The 23,067-nt window shown below is 38.7% G+C and overlaps 1 protein-coding gene across 2 annotated transcripts in view; it reads left to right on the top strand.

The window, feature by feature from the left end:
- LOC119783246 (cGMP-inhibited 3',5'-cyclic phosphodiesterase A-like) overlaps positions 1 to 23,067 on the top strand; it is a 149,893-nt gene that overhangs the window by 104,598 nt on the left and 22,228 nt on the right. For both annotated transcript variants that reach the window (XM_038284661.1, XM_038284660.1), the window contains 2 exons: positions 1,931 to 2,191; positions 7,764 to 7,921. In XM_038284661.1, the coding sequence (XP_038140589.1) occupies positions 1,931 to 2,191; positions 7,764 to 7,921 (419 nt within the window). The remainder of the gene's footprint in view (positions 1 to 1,930; positions 2,192 to 7,763; positions 7,922 to 23,067) is intronic.

Here is a 23,067-nt window from a genome sequence, read left to right as displayed (position 1 = left end):
TTAACCTCTTTATTCCAAAATAAACATTTTAGACAGAACAAACAAGCACACAAGTACAGGTTGCTCATTAACTGTACTGGTGCAATATGAAAAATAAATGTTTGTTTTAAAACTACGCAAACTTACATGAGAAATGTAGCTGTACATCCACAAAATATAGGCTACTTTGTTTCATAAAGCGCAAAAAAAGACATTTTTGTTTTTAAAAGCCCCTACGGGGTTCAAACAATAGGCCCCCCATTTCAACAAATGAGGTTTTTTTTAGACTAGAAGAGTTCTGCCTTTTAGGACAGGAAAGTATAGCAGTTAAAGTTGCTGCTTGAGAAAATACTGAACCATAGAGATAAAAATAGCTCTGTGATTCAAATTATAAATTGTATTTGGAATAAAAATGAGAGAACTAGGGGTGCTAAAAAACACATCCTCCATAGACAGATATTTACATGAGAATGTGGCATATAATTAATTGACATATTACTGATCTTCCTGGATTTTATTCTGCTTTACTTCCATAAATTGCAGGATCTTCTTTACTTTATCTTCACCAGAAGATTTAAACTTTAAAAGCCTTGCTTTCATAATTTGCAAGTTAATTTATTTATAAAGAAAATCTAAACGCTGCTTAAGCTAATTCAAATGAAATTAAAAGTAAAATAAGTACCCAACCTTATTACTGTCTGTAACCTACTTACAAGGTAAGGAAAGCATCAGATGAGCTACCTGAGAAACTAACGTTACGTTTCCCCACTTTAAAATGAAACAAACATGGTCGCTCACCCTGCTGATCAGCTCTCTTCACTGCCATCAAAGGCTGCAACGTGTTTTCTTTTCAGATGCTGCATCATAACAGCGGTGCTTCCGCGCCATGTTAATTTGTTTTTACAAAAGTTGCTTGTTACGACTTTTTTCGCTTTACAAAGCGCAGGCTATTTTAATTATTGTGATCAATTTGCGCCGTCAATCCCGGCGCATGCGCGCTTCATTTGTAGTCTGGACGCTGAGGGTAAACATCCTCTGACTGCAGCGCTGAGAGGGACTCCTGCGGGAGCGGAGTTGGGATGGGGGAGGCGCCCCACGGCAATGACGACGGCGGCGGATGACGCATTAATCGCGCAACACAACTAATCGATGATGAAATTCGTTGCCAACGCTTTTAAAAGTTGATTTTTATTGATTTTATCGATTCGTTGTTGCAGCCCTAAAATATTCCCTCACCACAAATACAGTCTCTAATTATTTGTGTGTTTATTGTTTATTGTTCATTTATTTTAGATGGTTATTTCAGTTTTGTTAATTATTCTTGATGAAAATAATTTTTTATTCTATTTGTTTTTTTTGTTTAATTATTTTACATGTATGTTTCAGTTCAGTTTCAGTTTTTTTGTTCTGTTTTATAAATTGTCCCTAATAGAAACAATTTTTTTTTTATCAGACCTTTTTTTTATTGTTTGTTTACTTTACACCAGTGTTAGTGACACTGATAATGACACATATGTCTACATATATGAGAGATGCATACTGGCTGATATAATGTGTTCTTATTTCTTAATAACTCTCTGAATAAAATTGTTTAACTATTTTTTAAACTCATAGCATAAACCAGACTAGGGGGAATGTGTTTCTAACTGCCCTGGTTTCAGCAAAAACTCTTCAAACCTTGGCATTTGAGGACTAGCTCTCTGCTCTCTGATCCACAGTCACACACTTTAGCTTCACTTCTGTAAGAATAACATCAAAGGTTTGTCCATGTCACAGTTAACATCAGTTCATCCTCAGAGGGGAACTGGTGACATAGTTTTCCCATCTGCGTTTAACCTTGCCACCCAGTAGCAGCTCCATGCAGCCACCCTGCCTCTAATTAACATCTGCTGTAGTCATTTGCTGTGTAATGATGTTTATTTCCCACTTCTGTGCACCTGTCAATGTGTAGTCCTCCGGCACGACAGTGATGGTGGATATTGCTGTGATGGGAGAAGCCCACGGACTGATCACAGACCTGCTGGCCGACCCCTCTTTGCCATCCCACACCTGCACGTCGCTGCGGGCCGTCAGCAGCCTCCTGACCACCCAGCTCACCTTCCAGCCACTTCATCGACCCCGTCCCACCCCCCTGCTCAACCCCAGCGATGCCTACACCTGCTCGGACTCAGAGGAGGGACCTGAGAAGGGAGAGAAGACATCCATACACAAGGTGGGAGAATCTGTAAAGATTAATCTTCCTCGTGTCGGACTTTACTAACAAGAACAGCAGACATAGAGTAAACATAGTTTAACTGCTTGAAAGGTCAAGACTGTTAATCTAAAAAAAACTCAAGACGGTTTCATTTGGAAACAGGAATAATCCTCTCCTTCAATCTCCTTGAACCCCAGTCGGCCTCGGCAGATGGCCGCTCACACTGGTTCTGCTGGAGGTTTCTTCCTGTTAAAAGGGAGTTTTTCCTCTCCACTGTCGCTACAAGCATGCTTAGTGTGAGGGATTGTATTTGAGTCAATGAGTCAATGCAATCAACTGGTTTTCCTTAGATAGAAAACTTTGAATCACTTTGACTGGATGATCCAGTGAAATGTAAAGTGCGTTGAGATGACATGATGTGAATTGGAACTATAGAAATAAACTGAATTGAATTGAATGAATCCATAGATGGCAATACTGTCCGTGTCCACTTCATGCAGGTCAAACATACCTTGCAACACTCCCCTAGCATGTTAATCATATAGCCCAGCCTTTAACTGATAAGTGGTTCTTGCCATCTGGGCGTCTGACATCAGTGTAAGAGTGTATTTCTTATTTCTTATACTTGAGCGAAGGAAAAATACAGAGCGTCTACCGCTTGGAGCAACATTCTCCCTTTCATAGCCACAGCTGTGTCAACATGACAGATGTGCCAAGCCAGACACTGTGTTTGAGTGAGTGTATGTGAGGGGAGTAGCGTAAGGGAGGCAACACGCAGCTGGATGCATTTCTCAGAAGCTTCTGAAGAGGGATGGGTATGTGTCAACAGAACCAAACTCCCACTACAATTATGCATTTAGCTCCTTATCTGGCAAAAGATGCCCTTTATGGCTTTCTGCAAGGCTGGTGTGGGTCATGTTTGACTTGACATCAAGCGTGTCTCATCCTGACGGATGTCATTTTAAATCTTCAGCATTGTGTAAAAGCAGCAACGTGTTCTTATAAATGTCCACCATTTAAAGGTAATGAAGGAAATCATAAAAGGAAGGAAGGGAGATTGGGAAGGATATTGTTTTTCTTTTGACTTGTTGGACTTTGATTTGTGGCCCAAACTTAATCCTTTTACACTTCTTTCCAAACTCCTTTTCTTTTTATTTCTTCTACATAACATTTGAACAGCTGGGGGTGTTTTAGAAATTTAAAACAGCCTGAAGAATAATGTGCATAAGCATTCTAGAGATGTTTCCATTGTTTTACTGTTTACTTAAACAGCTGCAGAGATGAGTCCATTTTTAGACCAAAGCATCAGACTGCATACACTTTTTTTCATTGTTTTGGTCTGATTATAATTTATGTGTGCATCTTTGCTTTTAAGTGCCTGCTTTTGGATTAAATATTTAGGGAATTCAGTATTAAAGGAGTTAGGTGTGAAAGAATACAGATGCATGTCCAGCAAGTGTTAAAAACTAAGACCAATGAGCCCGCCCAGGTATCTCTCCAATGCCTTTTCTAGACCGTTTGCTGTATAATACACTGCAACTCAGGGGGCCAAATTTCCTGCACAGTCCTACGACATTAATTGATGCTGCATGCTCACGCCTGTTAGCTTTAATGCTGGAAGTTGAGGTTGTTTTAGTTGTAGTAGAGGACTTGTGTGAGATGGTGCTTGTTGCTCTCATAAAATATGCACATTGGACTTGTAAAAAACTGTCAAGTAGTTACAGCATCACTAGTGCACCTAGCCATGTTTGTGCTCGCTCCTTCGCCTGCTTTGCTGGTGGTGAAGCTATCTGTGTTACTCTTGAGTCTCATTTCCTCATCCTGCCTCTACTTCCTTTATATATAAAGTATATAAAAGTATATAAAAAATTAAACCAACATCCTCTTTTAAAATTGTGGAAATGACATTAGGATGAATCTGAAATATGTATGCCACCCCCTTCAAAATGTAAACACTTTCTTTGGAAATTTCCATTGATAGAGACACATACAAACTAGTGAAAAATTGCAAAGAGAGGAAAAAGATACTTGATTTTCTAAATCATTTAAAAATAATATCTAAAAACTGCCATGTTTTTACATGCTGTACCCCTTCCCTCATACAATACCTTCTCGGACCAAATTTACAGTCTGTGGAGATTATCTATCTCCCTCCTCCACATATATTTATTTTTTATGGTTCAAACTAAAATTCAGATTGGCACAGATCACCTAAGATCAGTTATTTTCAAAACTTGCTAGATTTTCACAGTTTTGTTAAGTTTGGAGCCGTGACTGAACCATTCTTACTATGCAGGGAGAACCTTCCTCCAAATACTTTCCAGTATCTTACCCTCAGACTGTACTTCGTCCATGCTTGTTCCACTATGCTCATGTCTATTCAGGTTTGCCCGCCGGAGCAACTGTGTCTTCACCTCATTTAATGGTTGTGAATGGTTTCACATGCTCCATGACTAATCTGTACGTCACTGTCAAACTGACCTGCTCTTCCTCCTTCACCATCACATTACTGGTAAACTCAAATTTTCTGTTCCGCTCCAGTCCACCTGGCTCTGGCCTGACTTCTGCTGCATGCTCTCTTTAGGTTTTAAGGAACTTGGGACGGAGTTTGTTGGTTTGACCACAGAACTCACAGAGCTGACACGTACAGAACCGGAGGATGTTGAATATCTGCATTTGTTTATGTCCAAACCCCAACCAGCTTCCTTGGCCGGGCTAAAGAAAAGCTAACCTGACTCCGCCAGATGGATTTGCTCCGCATATCCGTCTGGAAACCTTCCGTTGAAGTAATTTTGGGAAGGGGCGAAAATACTGGTTAGCTGATTGGCCTATGTTGGTGATAGACGGGCCAAATAAACCAATCAGATCAACGAAGCATATGACGTACTAACAGAGCGACGACGAGAACACAACCACAAGCCAGGCTACTCTTGCCGAAACCAGTCGGGAGAAGAGCAAAAACATCTTTTCCTCTGAGAAAAGCCTCCAGAGCAGTGTTTTGCTCTTCTTTCAGTGAAGAAATACTCTGTAATTCCGATAAAACTTGCTCGATAGCCACGCTAACGCTAGTTTCATCGGCTGAAGCGGCCATGTTCTTTAGAATGAAATGTCGCGCTTCTCGTTGCGTCACACCTCAACCCGCCTCAAAGCCAACGCTGATTGGACGTTCGTTTGGTGAACGGCTCCAAATTTTCTTTAACGGAGAGTCTCCAGACTGATTTGCGAGTGAAACCTTGAAAGCTCGCGAGATCAGGATGGTCTCACGAGGCTAAAGAAAAGCATCCCGGCAGCATAAACTTTGATGCTTTACAATGAAGATAATGTGTTTAGATAATATGCAGCAGTAATTTTCAGTGTTTTGTTGTTTTTTTCTTTGAGGAAAGTTTTTGAGGAGGCATACTCATCAAAACTTTAAAAACTTGGCAAACAGTGAAAAATGCTCTATCATCACCAACCAGTAAAGAGATGAACAAACAGACGGCAGTTCTTCTTGTTTACATGCCGATTCCACACATACAAATCATTTTATAATAAATTCTGATCATGTTTTTATTTGCAGTGAGTAACAGTGTCTCACATTCTAAGTAAAGAGGTGAAAGTTAAATTTTTATCTCTCTAATGTAACAAAATAAAACTAAAAGTTCAAATTAAAAAATCACAGATCATCTAAAAAATTACCTAACTCTTGTACTGAAGTAAATATACTTAGTTACTTTACACTTGGTTACACTGACATTTTGCAGGGAGGGCCATGAGTACACCTTGTTGTTTCATCTGTGCTATACACTGGAAAAAATAAAAATATAGATAAGTCATTTTTTCTTGAAATAAGTGCATTTGTTCTTGGATTAAGGAGGTAAAAGAGACATTTTGCCAATGGAACAAGACAACTTCCATCTAAAAATAAGAAAACACGATTGCATTGTCTTATTTCAAGTGCATATTATTTAATTATCTTATTTTAAAGTAAAAATACTCATTCTATTGGCAAACTATCTGATTTGCCTACTCAAATTAAGGGTAAATACAATTAATTTAGGAAATTTTAACTTATTTCTGGATCGTTTAAAACAAACTAGAAATAAGTAGAAATGTCTTAAGTGTATTTACCATTAATTTGAGTAGGTAAATGAGATGATTTGCCAATGGAATGAGTATTTTCACTCTTAAAATAAGATATTTAGATAAAATTAACTTAAAATAAGACAAAATAAGACAATGCAATTGTGTTTTCCATTGGCAAATTTCTTTTTTATCTCCTCAATTCAAGAACAAATGCACCTATTTTAAGAAAAAAAATGACTTTTCTAGATTAAAATTTTTTCCAGTGTACATGTTTATATGGCTTGTAGCAGACTGTAGCTGCGACTTCATGTAGCTCTCTTTCAACAACTGGTTTCTTTCTGGTTCCCTCGATGTTTGGGAAGATTTGTGAAGACTAATAATAGTTTCCCTATCAACAGATTTGTTCTGCTGATAGCCAAACTTTAGCTCCTCCAGAGTTACCATGAGCTTCTTTCTGCTGCTTGACTAATGCAGTTCTTGTCCACCCTGTCAGCTTAGGCAGACAGCCATTACTTGGTCGGTTTACAGTTGTGGCATACATGCTATTTGTATAGAATATAAACACTTGCAAAGCAGCCTGGAGTGACATAAACTGACACCTTGTACGTCTGTGTGTCTGTTTGTTTATGCCTAGTATGTTCTCTTATACTGTGAATGGACCCATTCAGAATTTTAGAGGTGATCTTTATTAGGTCACCCTGCAGAAGACTAACTATAGAGCCAGCAGTGTCAGTGCTGTTGCGCCAAACTGCTGCAGCAACGTGCAAAAACAGATGGAGGGCACATACACCTCTGGGAATCTCAGGAAGCAGCAAGGCAGATAGGGACAGTGGTACAAAAAATAATACAGGAAGCAGACTGGTGGCTTATATCAGAGTAAATAAATCTATGAGAAATACAGTAGTTACTATTTCTTTAATAATAAAGAGTGGCATATCAAATTTAGATTTCTTTTTTCTAAACCACACCTTTTTTTTAAAATGTGCTTTTATCTTATTAGCATTATTTCACTTTAGAATCATAGGCAAATTTATTTGTATAGCACAATTCAGTACAAAGACAATGCAAAGTGCTTTACATGATTAAAATATAGGAAAATAAAACGGAATCAAAGCAAATAAGAAAAAAATTAATTAAATAAAACAAATTAAAAAAAAATTCAGAAACAGAAAAGGAATGTTAAAAACAGTTGGACTAGAGAAAATAAAGCATTATTTCACTTTAGAATCATATTTAACTATAGTTTTAATGGCAAAATAACTTCAAACTTCTTACCTTCTCAGTCTTTTTTATTTAAACTCTAGGCATCATTAACATGTCCCATTTAGTTGATATTGTCGATATTTATTTCTTCTTACATTTTTCCTGGGAGAACTTTAATCATAGTACAAAAACAGTTAAATTTCAGGCTATTCAGCTCAGCTACACGCTCCAAATTTTATTTATAAAACTGAATTGTGGATTTTGCATTATAGTTAAATTTCTAAATGCATCTTTACATGTAATCGTTTGTGTTTGTGTGCAGCGTCTGAGGCGGAGTCTCCACCCTGGCCTTCTTAGGAGGATTTCCTCCACATGGACAACTACCACCTCTGCCACAGGAATGCCCACCATTGAACCTGGGCCTGTTCGAAGGGACCGCAGCGCCAGCATTAAACCATACCATGAAACACTCATATGCAGGTACCCTAAACAATAACGAATAACCACAACTAATTTTTGTTTCTTTTTTTTTTTCATAAATCCAATGTCTTTTTTATCTGCCTTTTGGTTTGATTATATTTGAAGGTACCGTATTTTCACGACCATAAGGCGCACCGTACTAAAAGGCGCAGTCTCAGTTATGTGTCCCATTTCTGTATTTAACACACACATAAGGCGCACCGGACTATAGGGCGCGTTTTTTATATGTACATGTCCTCTACTACCTTTAAATACCTCTACTGCGTATTTAAAAATACAGCGGGGGCAAAACTGAGTATGATTGTGCTTTATTCATGTATTTATTAAAAAGTATTAATCAAACCTGGCAGCTGGCCGTGAGACAGACACATCGCAGATGACACAGCGCTGTGATCACTCCTAAATTAACTTAAAATCCTGAAACCTGCCGACGGAATATGTTCGCTTTTATTACCGGTATCCTGGTGCCTGCAGTTTAAATTATTTAGATGAAAAACACCTGCCATCCACCGCGTGAACCCGGAGGCTGCCCAGCTAGAGGCTGCTGATGAAAGGATTTCTACTGTCGGCGCACCGCTGGTATGTGGGGGTCTGAGCGCCTCCGACAGAAATAGATAATCTGGATGAACTGACTGCAATTATTACGTTTTCAGGTGGACTTTCTCACTTAAAAACATAATAAAACTAGTTTATTCCCACTGATCACAGCAAATATAGCTGCAAGATTTAGATTATTTAGATGAAAAAACACCTGCCAGCCGCCGCGGTGAAGAGGAGGAGACCCGCCCAGAGGCTGCTGTTGAATTAAGTTTTCAGGTAGAAAAATAGAGCGGGAGCAAAACTGAGTATGATTGTGCTTTATTCATGTATTTATTACAAAGTATTAATCAAACCCATCAAAGTCATCATCCTCTGTTTCTGAATTAAACAGCTGCGCTAAATCAGACATGTAAATTTCCCATTCTTCGCTGTCAGTCACTTTCCGTGCCGTGCGGCTCCTCAGAAATAATGCCGGCTTTTGCAAAAGCTTGTACAACAGAGCCAGCAGACACGTTAGTCTAAGCATCTACAATCCATCCGCAAACGGTGGCGTAACTTGCCCGGCGCTGCCTTCCACTTATCCTGAAACTGTGGTCTCCGTCGGTCATCCATCGCTCCCACGCCGCTCGCAGCCTTACTTTGAACGGCCGCTTCACACCGATGTCGAGCGGTTGAAGTTCCTTTGTCAGACCCCCGGGATAACGGCAAGCACAGCGTCCATTTGATTCACCTTTTTTCTCACATCGGCTGTGAGATGGGCACGCAGCAATGGTGATGCGTGGAAAAAACCACCTGTTCTCCTCACATACACCTGCCTCAGCTACGCTTTCATCATCTCCTCATCCATCCAGCCTTTTCCATTTGCGTTAATATCATATGTCATCAGAGCGCTGTGTCTGTCTCGCTGTCAGCTCCCAGATCAGCTTCTCTGATTGGTTGATGCGGCGCGTCCAGCAGCAAAACTTCAATTTTTCCATCTCGAGCAGCAGCAGCGCGTTTTGAGCAGCAGGAGCGTTTAAGCATCTGCCAACGCGGGACCTTTTGCTGCACCTATACGCGCGTCAACCATTGACTTGTAAACTCGCATGTAAACTCGCTGCTTCTGCTGCACCTGCTGGGTCCGGTTCACAACGATGTCGAGCGGTTGAACAGCGAGCACAGCGTTAATTTGTTTCCCCATGTTTTTCACATCAGCTGTGAGATGGGCACGCATGGAGTTACATATTAACAGCGATGGTGATGAGTGGAAAAAAAAAACACCTGGTCTCTTTACATTCAGCCACTCTTTCATCATCTCCTCAATGAGGTGGTCTCAAAAGTCGCAGTTACAACACACATAGGGCGCACCGCACATTTTGAGGGGAAAAAAAGACGTTTAAGTGCGCCTTATAGTCGTGAAAATACGGTATGTTGTGCTCAATTAATAATGCTAAAAATTAGGGATGCACGATATAATTGGCCCCGTATCGGTATCGGCCTTAAAACTGAATATCGGACATCGGCAACCCCACCGATATTTAACCCGATATTTGATCAGCTTCTGAGTTTCTAAAGTCTAAAAAAAAAAAAAACTAATAATACTTCTTCTTCTTCCTCAAAAACGTCTTTTTTACAGACTTAAAAACTTCTAAAGACGAGGGGAAAAAATATTGATACATTAAAATATCACAATATCTTCATATGCTGATATATTGCCATTTAAAAACACCATATCAATCTCTTTTACTAATGAAATATTGCTATATGTCATTATTATGCTACAAAATCCCCCGAAAATTCACGAAATGTTGCCATATTTTTATATGTTGATATATTGACGCGGTATCGATCTATTTTACTAACAAAATCTCACAAGAATTTGCAAAATATCACAACAGTTTGTAACAGAACGATGAAATTTCACGAGATTTTGAAAGTAAAATAGATCTATACCGCGTTTTTAAAAATCAATTTGATATCAGCATATGAAAATATATTTGAGTATATTATTTTTCAAAGTGTCAGAAATGGATAACAAAACTGCTATTTTCAATGACTACGTATTTTTGTCCAGCTTTAACATCGGTATCGATATCGGTTATCGGCTACATGAGTTTTAAAATATCGGCATATCGGATATCGGCCAAAATCCCAATATCGTACATCCCTACTAAAAATATGTACTATCTGATAGTATAGTTGATGTAATCTCCATCCAAAACAGGTTAAGATCCTTTAAAATACTCAAGACTTAAAGACTTGAGGTACACAGTGATATGGTGAAAAGCTATCCATGTTCAATTGATAATCCATTGTTTTAAACACGAAATTATCAAAACAAACAAGCCTATGTATTAATCCATAGAAAACAGTAGGCCCTACAGTATCTGTCTGATCATAGCTCTCATCATACATTTATATGCAAAGGTAATTAGGTTGATCCAGCTGTGTGGCTGTATAATATCAGAGAAATGTATATAAGTAAACAGTGATGGCACAGCAAGCTGCAGAAAAAGATGGAAGTGCAGAGAACGCCAGAATGGAAATAAGCTCCACATGAAACACATTAACCTGAATAAGTAGGGCTGAAGACAGCATGGGACATGGATTGCACATGAGTATATTAATTTAGAATGAGAGCAATATAACGGACATGGGATGTGTTTGTGTGTAATTGTGACAATTGTTGTATAATAATAGAAAATTCTACTTCAGGAGATTCCCAGTTACTTTTTCATACCTGTATATTAGGAATGGGACGATTTATGAAAACCGTCCAAACCGTTCGGTTCGACTGTCTCGGTTCGGTTCACGTGTGTTGCGTTCGGTTCATGCGCTGCTCCTTTTTCTCATAGGCGAAGCGTTTACACTCCAGAGCAGAAGGTGGCGGTACTGAGACCAAAGCCAACCACCAGTAGTAAACAAGAAGAAGAAGAAGCGAAGCAGCGTAGCCGGGTGTAGCAGAAAAAAATCAGTTGTTGTGGAGAATTGTGTGGGTATGGCGAGTGGAAAAGAACAGGAGTTGGAAGACGCGCCAGCAGCACTTTATAGGTCTGCTGTATGGGACCACTTTGCATTTAGAGTGACCTACGATGACGGCGGAAAGAAAGTTGTGGATAAAAACAGTGTGCAAGCATTGTGCAACACGTTTTGTTTATGCGAACAGCAACATGACCAACATGTCATGCTAACCCTGAAATCCCACATACTCCGTCATGCTCCCCTCCGCTCTGCCACGCTGCGCTCCAGACCGCCTGCACAAAGCAAAGCCTACAGCCTCCGCTGTGGCTCCCGTCCGCTCCACTCTGAGTTCCTTGGAGATCGTAGAGGGCATGCGCCAGATGATTAAATTCAAAGCAGCAAATGATCCAGGGTTTCCGCGGATCATTAAAAATAATTACAATTCATAAATTTTTGGGGGATTTTTTCATTAATTTTTATGGGATTTCGGTGTAACAATCAACATATACCGAACTGAACCGAAAACCGTGACCACGAAACCGTGTACCAAACCGAACCTTGGATTTTGTGAACCGTTCCACCCCTACTGTATATACATGTTCTGTAGTATTTTAATACGAACACAGTGCACAATGTTAAACCTGTTTTTACTGGATAACTTGGCTCCAGAAAATGATTAATTTATCTAATAGTTTGTTCTACCTTCAGGGACCAAGAACCTTCATCAGGTGCAATATACGTTTTAGGACATCCTCAAATCTCAGGACAAGAATTGTCATATTTTTAAAGAAAGTAATATAAGAGCATGACATATCTTACATATCTTAACAGAATAAACGGTGGTGTCTATAATTACACTGACAAACTTCCCCTCCTTTCCTCTTTGCCTTTGTCTGTCAGTCCAGCGTAAGTGGAGACCTGAAGCCCTCAATAGTCAAATCTCCAGTTTCACTGAGGGCCTTTAAAATCCTTTTTATAGTGGACATTACTTTGATTTGAATTCTATTCCTGAGGGACAGAACGTTTTTGGAGGATGAGGAATTTGATCAGTTCACTGTTTCCTGAGATAAACTCTGAGACCTGCATGTCTAACCCACTTTCTTTTACATGCATCTTGTTTTTTCTCCTTACTCTGATAAGTTCTCTCAAAATGAGATTCAATAATTGTGGGTTGAAGTCTGACACTTTAGGTCAAGTTTAGCTGTAGAAGTGTGTCTCTAGAGTATGGAATAATTACTTACTGATAAAGGAAACTTCATCTATTTAATGAAATTAAATTCAGTTTATTTATATAGCGCCAGTTCACAACAAGTCATCTCAAGGCACCAGATCATCCAGTCAAACTGATTCAAAGTTTTCTATCTAAGGAAAACCAGTTGATTGCATCGACTCATTGACTTGAAGGAAATAACTCACACCAAAAATTTTTATAGCGACAGTGGAGAGGAAAAACTCCCTTTTAACAGGAAGAAGCCAGCTAGCCTCGTGAGACCATCCTGATCTCGCGAGCTTTCAAGGTTTCACTCGCAGATCAGTCTGGAGACTCTCCGTTAAAGAAAATTTGGAGCCGTTCACCAAACGAACGTCCAATCAGCGTTGGCTTTGAGGCGGGTTGAGGTGTGACGCAACGAGAAGCGCGACAGTTCAGTGTAAAGAATATGGCGGCTTCAGCCGATGAAACTAGCGTTAGCGTGGCTATCGAGCAAGTTTTATCGGAATTACAGAGTATTTCTTCACTGAGAGAAGAGCAAAACACTGCTCTGGAGGCTTTTCTCAGAGGAAAAGATGTTTTTGCTCTTCTCCCGACTGGTTTCGGCAAGAGTAGCCTGGCTTGTGGTTGTGTTTTCGTCGTCGCTCTGTTAGTACGTCATATGCTTCGTTGATCTGATTGGTTAATTTGGCCCGTCTTTCACCAAATACACGGGTGCAGATCAGTGAGGGGCAGGTTGTTCCACAGCTTAGGTGCTGTATACACAAAGGAATAATCGCCCCACTGTTTAAACTGGGACCTAAGGACGTCCAGAAAGATCGATGTTATATTGATTAGGTGAAAGTCCCGATATATCACCAAATCGATTTTTTTCCCACACACCTAGTCAAAAAGAAACCCAAACTTTCAGATTTGTCAAAAAGTCCCAGTCACTAGTCTGACTCCTGTGAGAAGATATGAATCGGCAAGCTTGTGTGCCTACTGCTTAAATAACCAAACCTTGAGATATAATTTACCATTGTTGGAAACTCCCTGAAATTGCTATTGTTAAAATCTGAAGCGGTACATGTAAAATGAGGCATGACTCTAATACCGCCTGGCCTAGTTTAGAAACAAATGTTCGGTGCATAGCTGTAAAAAAAAAAAGCAAAAATTACCTTACAAGGTAATTTTTTTTCTGGATTTGGAAATTACAAGGAAATGGCATCCTCAGGGCATGCTGATTTGGCTGGATAAGAAGAGGAAAAATAAAGGAGGGCAACAGTTTACTGTAATAAATGACAATATGTGCATTCATTTTGATGTAACTTACTCAACATAATGAATCCCTTCACAATATTCATCAGTGCTGTTTGATAAGGCTGGCAAGGCTGTATCTGTGTCTGAAATAGTGAAAATGAATAATTACAGCTTTATTGTAACTCTTAATAGCTCATATAAAACGCTTTTCTGTTTTAGTAATTACCTATAAACCAAGATTGTTTTACAAAACAGACCGATTAACCTTCAGGGCAAAGCTGTGGTAGCTCATGGTAGACTAATTGTACATTTGTGAGTTTTATCCACTAGTCATGTGGTTTTCATTGCATTAACTCAAGCTGCACACATTTAAAGGTTTGGAAAAGTATTTTAGCATCCACTGGAAAACTTTTGCTAGCTTTCATTTATCATGCTTCACACAAGCTCAGAATAAAGATTAAAAAAAAAATATATATATATATATATATATATATATATATATATACATAAATTGTGACGACTGTTTGATTTGAGCATTTAAGGTTCTATGTTTAGGTCTTGTTTAGAGAAATTTTGTCTTTTACTTTAAATGTAGATGTTAATTGAAAGAATTGGGAAAATATTTTTACTAAGATGTTTTGGTAATATAACTTTGTTATGTCACAAGGGCAGCGGAGTGGTGTTTATGCCAAAAAAGAACTGCTGAGTAGATTTCACACTGAGATTGGTAGTAATCAGTCTGCTCTTCATTGCTGCCACACTGTGCACATAAAACATTGTTTTGGCTGGAATATGCCTTTTATGAGCCCATTGCTTTATACTTTGTTATGTGTCTGTGTTTCAGATTCCTATTTATGCCCTTAAGTTTATTTAATGAAACTAAAAGTCCCTAATATATAATAATAATTATAATAATGAATTTTATTTGTAACGCACTTTACATTTGAATTCAAATCTCAAAGTGCTATATTAAAAAAAAGGGAAAATTAAAACAAGTCAGGTCAGTATGATCATTACTCTTTTTATGTCTTTCAGTGGGATAATCAATCAATTTAGGACTTTCTATTTATAGTTTATTTTAGTACACAATCCGGTCAAGACCGAATGGTTTACCTAAGATAAAATCAAGGAACTTGGAAGGGAAATATAGTGAAGGTGAGGTTATTATGAATCATGCAAATGAGGATTTACCAGAGGAAAACAAACTTGTGGACTAATATTTTTATGAAGTTATTAGAATCCTAAAAATACATTTAAAGTTTTATTAAAAGACCTTAAAATTAGAGTGATGTAAGCTTTCTTCATCGCTGTTTTCTTTCATCCTGTACTAGAACCAAGTCAAATAGATCCAGATTTCATGATAGTCATACTTTAAATGTAATGATCCCAACGTAACTCTAGTTTCAACTTTAGGGTCATTGTCCAGTTGTGCAGCTGGATGTGCTCTCTTTATCCTCTGTCATGGGAGTCGGCTCGGAGCGCGTCTGCCTGGCTGTTTGTTTCCGGGACAGAGCCGCCTTTTACAGTTGCCTCTTATGTCTCCGCTTCTGTCTGTATGTTTGCTTCTGTCTCCTGTCTCAGCAGATGGCCGCTCACACTGAGTCTGGTTCTGCTGGAGGTTTCCTCCTGTTAAAAGGGAGTTTTTCCTCTCCACTGTCGCTACAAGCATGCTTAGTGTGAGGGATTGCTGAAGAGTCAATGAGTCGATGCAATCAACTGGTTTTCTTTGGTGGTGGCAACTTTGAATCAATTTGACTGGATGATCTGGTGAACTGTAAAGTGCCTTGAGATGACATGATGTGAATTGGTGCTATAGAAATAATATGAATTAAATTAAAGGTGATCCTTTGACCCAGTTTCAGGTATTTTCAAGTCTCTAAAAGCTTTTCTTTCAGCAGTATACTGTGTTTATCTCATTCATCTTATAAGCTATGTCAACTTTCCTGAGTGTTTGTCATTAGTCACTGCATGGATGCACAGTTATGGTTTTGTTTCATAAACTATTGTGACCTGCATGTTTTTAAGTCCAATTGACCTCATGGACTACAAGACGTCATGTTTTTTTTTTTGCTACTTCTACATAAGACCATGTTTATTGATTGCTCAACTAAAAGTTTCCCTATCTATAGATTTTATCTGAGAGTTGTGATTAGCTGCAGCTCCTCCTGTGTTACCTTGGGCCTCTTCGCTGCTCTTTGCTACAGTTTAGGAGAAAATTCATGTCCTGTAATGTTAATTAAAACAGGAATTATTTTCTTGCCAGGAACAGTAAGCAGAGGCTACATTACATATTTGTTTTTGTGTTTTTTTTCAAACTAAAAAAATTATGTGATCCTCACACATTTCTCTTCAAAATCTGGACCCAATTTAATTTAGATAACTTAAGTAAAACTTCAAAAACCTGCTGTTTGGGTATGAGACTGGGTTATGGAAATAAACGGGGCATATACAGGACAATGTAAAGAAGTGTTTATCCTTATTGCAAGGGATAAAAACAACAATAATCATAACATTCATACTTTTTTATCATTTAAACCTTTTACTGGAAATGCATACATACTTCAGCTAATCATAATCATCACTGCAAATATATGAAAAGTTGAAAAGTTTGGAAACCAGTAATTCTTTATACTGGCCTATCATTGTAGGATCATTGATGCCTGTCTCTGATTGGCTAAAAAGCAGGGTACACTCCGAGCAACACAGAGACAAACAGAGCAAACACCAAATATGCACAGACTCCCACTCCTGGGAAATTAGGGAGACCCATTGACCTAAAATACCCGGAGAAAACCCATGCATGCAAACTTCAAACAGAAAGAGCCGACGCAGGGAATCCAACCCTGGACCTTTTTTGTTGCAAAGAAGCCTTAATAGCAACTGCTCAACTGTGCAGCACATTTAGGAAGGATTTATTTGAAAAATACTTCGCTCACTTTTGTGGTTAAAAGTTGTTTCTATCATTTGTTTACAATTTTTCTTCACCCTTTCAGTGAGGGATTTAAATCCAACATTTGGGATTGGTAGAATGGAAATACAACTTGTGCTCCAAGCCACAGGACTTTAGAAATGCAGCTTAAAGAGGCACTGACTGATTGGTCATCAGATTGTTGCCTGTAGCTTGGAAAATGAGAAGTCAAAAATCAGCCCTAGATTGTACATGTGATTATTTTAATATCTTTTCCCAGCAACTATTAAATCTGACCTGATCATAATTCTTTGCGTTTACTGCTGGTAAAAGAATGACTGAAACAAAACACGATTGAAATATAAAAACTTGACACAGCCTGTAATCTAGCAGGTCTCTATTGCAAATTCTAACATCACTTTTTTGGCGGAGGTCTACAGTCACACATCATTGTGTTTACTGCATTTTCGCACTGTTTTCGGCCCTCCGAAACATAGCTTGGGCTGCTGCTGTCAGTGACTTGTTTGGCTCTGTTTGCGCCCTGACAGCATGATACTCGAGCAAGATCTGTAAATGTAAGCACACCAAGCAGACTCTGTACACAAAGCCTTGTCCCCTGGACTCAAACAGTCACTCAGCCCAGCAGAGGGCCTCAGTTATACCCACTTATGGTGGTGAAAGAGTAAACAAACACCTGGGCCCTTCCCCAGTCGCCACAACCCCGCAATTAACACACACACGGATGCACACACACGTGCCTCGATGTTCTGTCACAGCTGCTACTTCTGGCACAGCTTATGGAGAAGCATTTTAAGTGTACTGACAGCCTCTTGGTTTAGGTTACTTTAGTTGAATTTCAGCATTCTGGATCTTCTTCAGGTGCCTAAAATGAGTAAAGAGGGTTCCATATTAAAATAAACAACAGCTAAACATGTCCAATGCTTGCTAAAACAGCTTTATCCTGATCTGATTAATCAGCAACCTCGAAAACACAAATTTCAACAACACTTTTAACCCTTTAAAGCCTGATCCAAGAATAAAACAAAACAGAAAATAACTTTTTTTTTGGTTTGAAGTCCTTATTTGGCCTTTTAACAAAATATGTAAAAAGAAAAAACAGAAATACATTTTTGATATTAATAATTTATTACTATGCAATAAGTCAAGATTATTTTTTGTGTAGTCTTCTGCCCTCTGTTCTCAGGTATATCTGATTGTGTACAATAGGATTTTGAGCAAAGTTTTTACCATTAAATTATGCAAAAGGTGTCAGACGCAAAACATTTCAGAAACCGTATGTATCAAATATGATACATTTGGCATTACAGGGTTAAAAGACAATTTTTTCTTTTAGTATTTCTCTACAGCTTCTTTTAAGGTTCTTTTTTTCAACTTGTCTGGCAAAGAAAATTGTGATATGTAAATCTTTAGAGATCAAACAAGGAAAAGGAATGGGCTGTCCTCATGTGTCCTCAGAGAAAAAGAGAGTTGGAAAACCAGGACTAAGAGAACTCATTGAGTGGAGGTTGGAGGAACACATGGCTTCAATTCCCTCGCTCCCTACTTCTCATCAAATCTGTGCAATCTTAATTAGGACATTAAGCGTCTCTGTTCCTGCACACTTTTTTCCATCATGTCAGCCTTTAGTGACGCTCAGAAACAACGCCAACTTCAAAGCTGTGAAGTCGGCTTGTTATCTGACAGTTAAAAAAGGAACAACTGATACCTTTCATTTGCTTCTACGGGCCGCTGTGCTGTTATCTTCTTCACGTCATCTAGCTTAAGAGTAGGTAGATTACTGGAAGCAGAAATAATGGCTGTTATGTTTATCGTGGCTCGGACAATGTCTGTTTGGGCTCTGAACCAAAGATAATCTGTCAACCTGCTGCGAGGAAGGCAGTCTGAAATCTGGGAGTAAAATGCCACAGAAGAGGGAGCAAACAGAGGCCAGCTGGAGTTTACAGTTACAGTCAGCAGCCAAAGCAACTATATTTTATGTCTAAAAAACACAAATAGCGCAACAGAAAAATACAGAACTCATCTTTCTTTAAGGCAATTAGCAAGCTGTGAAATTTCTCTCTCACATTTACAATTAAACCACATATTTACATAAACCAAAAAAGAAAAGAAAAAACACATTTCTCACTGCCTGCCCAAAACCGATAAAATATTCATTTTTTTTTTAATTATTCCTTCCATAAGTTGAGATTTCCCAAAAAAAAAATTTTTTACTTGCTAAAGAATAATGACTTTAGTTTGTTTTTTAAAACTCCTTAAGTTACAATTAAATGCACTTAGCCTGATTTAAAATGGAAACCTTTGCAGTTTCTTAATTTAATTCGTTTGGTATGAAAACAATCCAGGAACCAGAAAGGGATCCAGGAACCATACTCTGGTCTGGTTACTAATGTTGGCTCTTGTACAGTTTACCAGACCTTGGATAGGCTTGTTTGCTGGGCGAATGCAGCCAGTCCAAAAAACAGCAGGAGAGTTTGTGACATTAAAAAAAGATTAAAAAGAGGAAAAAAAAAATATTTACACTGCAAACGTCAATGACAAAATAGTTAAATATGTTTTCTTGTGCGGCTCGGTGGGCTAGGGAAGATGCGCAGGCGCACTATGTGTAGTAATGCCGATACTATATTAAAATACACCTGAAACGATATGCAATATAAATAAAATTGTACCAAAAAGCCAACATATTGTTCAGGATTGCGATTGATTCTGTTTCCCAGAGATTAACCCGATTTAGCTCAAAATATGCTAATCAGCTTCTGGTTAAAACAAGTGCAAGAAGTTTAGGAAAGCTGATAAAAGTAAATTTATCCTCAGTTAAAAAAATAGCCTCATATCAGCATGAGCTGAAAAGTAAATTAAAGAATAATAAACCATTCCATCAGGTGTATGAAACTCTCATTTGTTGGGCCAACTGACATCATCAGGTCTTTGATTGGCTACCAGTGGATCGGTCTATCCCTACCGTATTTTATGATTATATAACTGTTTTCATCCTTGAGGCAGGGGTGCAGAGGACTAGCCTCGTGAGACCATCCTGATCTCGCGAGCTTTCAAGGTTTCACTCGCAGATCAGTCTGGAGACTCTCCGTTAAAGAAAATTTGGAGCCGTTCACCAAACGAACGTCCAATCAGCGTTGGCTTTGAGGCGGGTTGAGGTGTGACGCAACGAGAAGCGCGACAGTTCAGTCTAAAGAACATGGCGGCTTCAGCCGATGAAACTAGCGTTAGCGTGGCTATCGAGCAAGTTTTATCGGAATTACAGAGTATTTCTTCACTGAAAGAAGAGCAAAACACTGCTCTGGAGGCTTTTCTCAGAGGAAAAGATGTTTTTGCTCTTCTCTGACTGGTTTCGGCAAGAGTAGCCTGGCTTGTGGTTGTGTTTTCATCGTCGCTCTGTTAGTACATCATATGCTTCATTGATCTGATTGGTTTATTTGGCCCGTCTATCACCAACATAGGCCAATCAGCTAACCAGTATTTTCGCCCCTTCCCAAAATAACTTTTCAAAGGAACTTTTCAAACCTTCAAAGGAAGGTTTCCAGATGGATATGCGGAACAAATCCATCTGGCGGAGTCAGGTTAGCAGAGGACAGGGGTCACCCCCTGATTTATAGTGAAACCAATTCTTTTTTGACCCAGTAATTAATAAGAAATTGCCGTTTTTCCATTCAAATTAATTTCAAATTTTACTCAAACTTTTTAAAGTGTATCTTACAAAGTAAAAAAAAAAAAAAAGGAAATGCGGAATTGGAGTGGTTGCATTTGGTTTTAAGCAAATGAACAGAGCGCCACAAAGGAGTACATATTACATAATCAGGCATGGCTATAGTAAACAGGAAGTACAGGCTGCAATTTAGCACGGGGAAACGTAATGGGGAAAGTTTTAATAAGCGTGTTGCAATCAAATTGGTTCCTAACTTAACATTTCAGTTAGTAAAGGCGATGCTGCCTCCAGCCATGTTTACGCAAATAATAGGAACATCTGGGAAGGCGACGACTGCAGAAGCAGCTGATCAGTCATGTGAGTAAAAGTTTGCTACGTTAGAGCTGATTCGAAAACACTGAAACAACAACTTTTTTTTCAAATTCAAGTGCATAACTCACAACAATCCAACATATAAAAATATTCAACATGAATAAATATTTTGTTTATTTTCATTTTATCAGTTAATAGTGGGAGAGTGTTGGCCTAGTGGTTAGAGCGGTACGCTTGTGCTCTTTGAAGGTTGCAAGAAACTGGTTTAATCTCTTCCGCCTCCACCCTGGGTTCCTGAGCAAGGCCGTTAACCACCGATTGCTCCCCGGGCGCCGCACAATGGCAGCCCATTGCTCCCCAATGGGATAGGTTGAAAGCAGAGGTATATTTCTCCAAAGTGAGATCAATAAAGTTCAATTATTGTCAATTATTATTATGAGTAGCACATTTAACCAATGAACCCGCTGCGTCCTCCATACACTTAAATGGTAGAAGAGGAAAATCATGCGCACAAGCCTTTGGTTTAGAGGAGTAATTTCATCTAAAGTACGAAAAGTATAATTATTGAAGTTCTTGTGAATGGAGTATTCTTTTAATAAAAAGAGGGCTGACTGTGGGCCCCTTTTTTATTCCCAGGACAGATCTGAGCTCCCTTGTCTATTCCATCACTGGTTAGACTAAATTTAAGCGATTTTCATAACACTAGATAATTTTTTTTATTTATTTTTTTTTTGTATAGAGTCTAGGGTTGTCACGATACTAAACTTTTCAATTCGATACCGATGCTAAGGAAAATATTCGATAATCGATACCATTTTCGATACCACAAGGATAAAAACTCCTAATTTCAACAGAAATATTTTGATTACTAATTAAAATACAATAAACAATAAGAACAACATTTTGAGGTTGTTTGCTGTGCAGAGTATTAAGCAAGCTTGATAAAAAACTTACAAAATTAAAAGTTTTCCTTACTTGGCTATGCTTTGCACACATAACAATGACACTAGCCAAACCGGTTAAGAAACAAAAATAATTCTCAGCAGCTGCACCTCTTCCAAAAAATTCTGAAACTGAAAAGTGCGCAGAATTATTCTATCACACAGTGTTCAGAAAGTGCATTTTCCTCTATTCTGCACTTTAGATGAATGACTGTTTAGGTGCCACTGGTGGTAGCACTGTATCGATACTTTTGAAAATGAGTATTGTATCTGGATACAACGTTTCAGTATCGATACTTTTTTGAGAATCGATACTTTTACAACCCTAATAGAGTCTGTGAATGTGTTTTATGTCTCTTGTGTTTGGTCCTAAATTTGTGATCCTAAAGTTGCCAGGTGAACGAAAAAGGACAGAGCCTCACTGCCACTCGCTCTATCCTAAATGAACTGACTAATAGGTCCTACAGAGGAAACAACAGTAAATAGAGGAAATCTCATTTTGCTCATGGGACAATTATAAAGGCATGTATGGAAAAGAGAAAAGTTAACAGTACACCTCTAAATGCTATAATTGCTCCTTTAATGGACATTGTTACATATGGAGTAAAAAGCTAACCTGACTCTGACCTTCCGTTGAAGTAATTTTGGGAAGGGGCGAAAATACTGGTTAGCTGATTGGCCTATGTTGGTGATAGACGGGCCAAATAAACCAATCAGATCAACGAAGAATATGACGTACTAACAGAGCGATCAAACTCTTGCCGAAACCAGTCGGGAGAAGAGCAAAAACATCTTTTCCTCTGAGAAAAGCCTCCAGAGCAGTGTTTTGCTCTTCTTTCAGTGAAGAAATACTCTGTAATTCTGATAAAACTTGCTCGATAGCCACGCTAACGCTAGTTTCATCGGCTGAAGCCGCCATGTTCTTTAGACTGAACTGTCACGCTTCTCGTTGCGTCACACCTCAACCCGCCTCAAAGCCAACGCTGATTGGATGTTTGCTTGGTGAACGGCTCCAAATTTTCTTCAACGGAGAGTCTGCAGACTGATTAGCGAGTGAAATCTTGAAAGCTCGCGAGATCAGGGTGGTCTCACGAGGCTAGTAAAAAGCAGGATGCTTGCAACTTTGCAACTTGCAACTTCATCTAAGCTGTCCGGTATAGGAAAACAGAGTCACTTTAAAGCTATTGCATCATGAAGAAAAATAAAAACACAAAGTTGCTCTAAAACATAAAATGCAATGTTTCTGATTGGCCATCATAAAACCCCAAAAACAGTCAGAAATTTGTGAAAAAAGGTGCGTATAACCAATGCAATCTGCTTTTAAAATGTACACAGGTTTAAGGATATTCGCCTACTGTTTAAATTAGCAAAACT

Source organism: Cyprinodon tularosa, unplaced genomic scaffold (genome assembly GCF_016077235.1).
Source record: "Cyprinodon tularosa strain WSP-4 unplaced genomic scaffold, ASM1607723v1 ctg200, whole genome shotgun sequence".
Lineage (NCBI taxonomy): Eukaryota > Metazoa > Chordata > Actinopteri > Cyprinodontiformes > Cyprinodontidae > Cyprinodon > Cyprinodon tularosa.
Note: the sequence above shows the minus strand (reverse complement) of the source record. Positions and strands in the feature narration are given on the sequence as shown.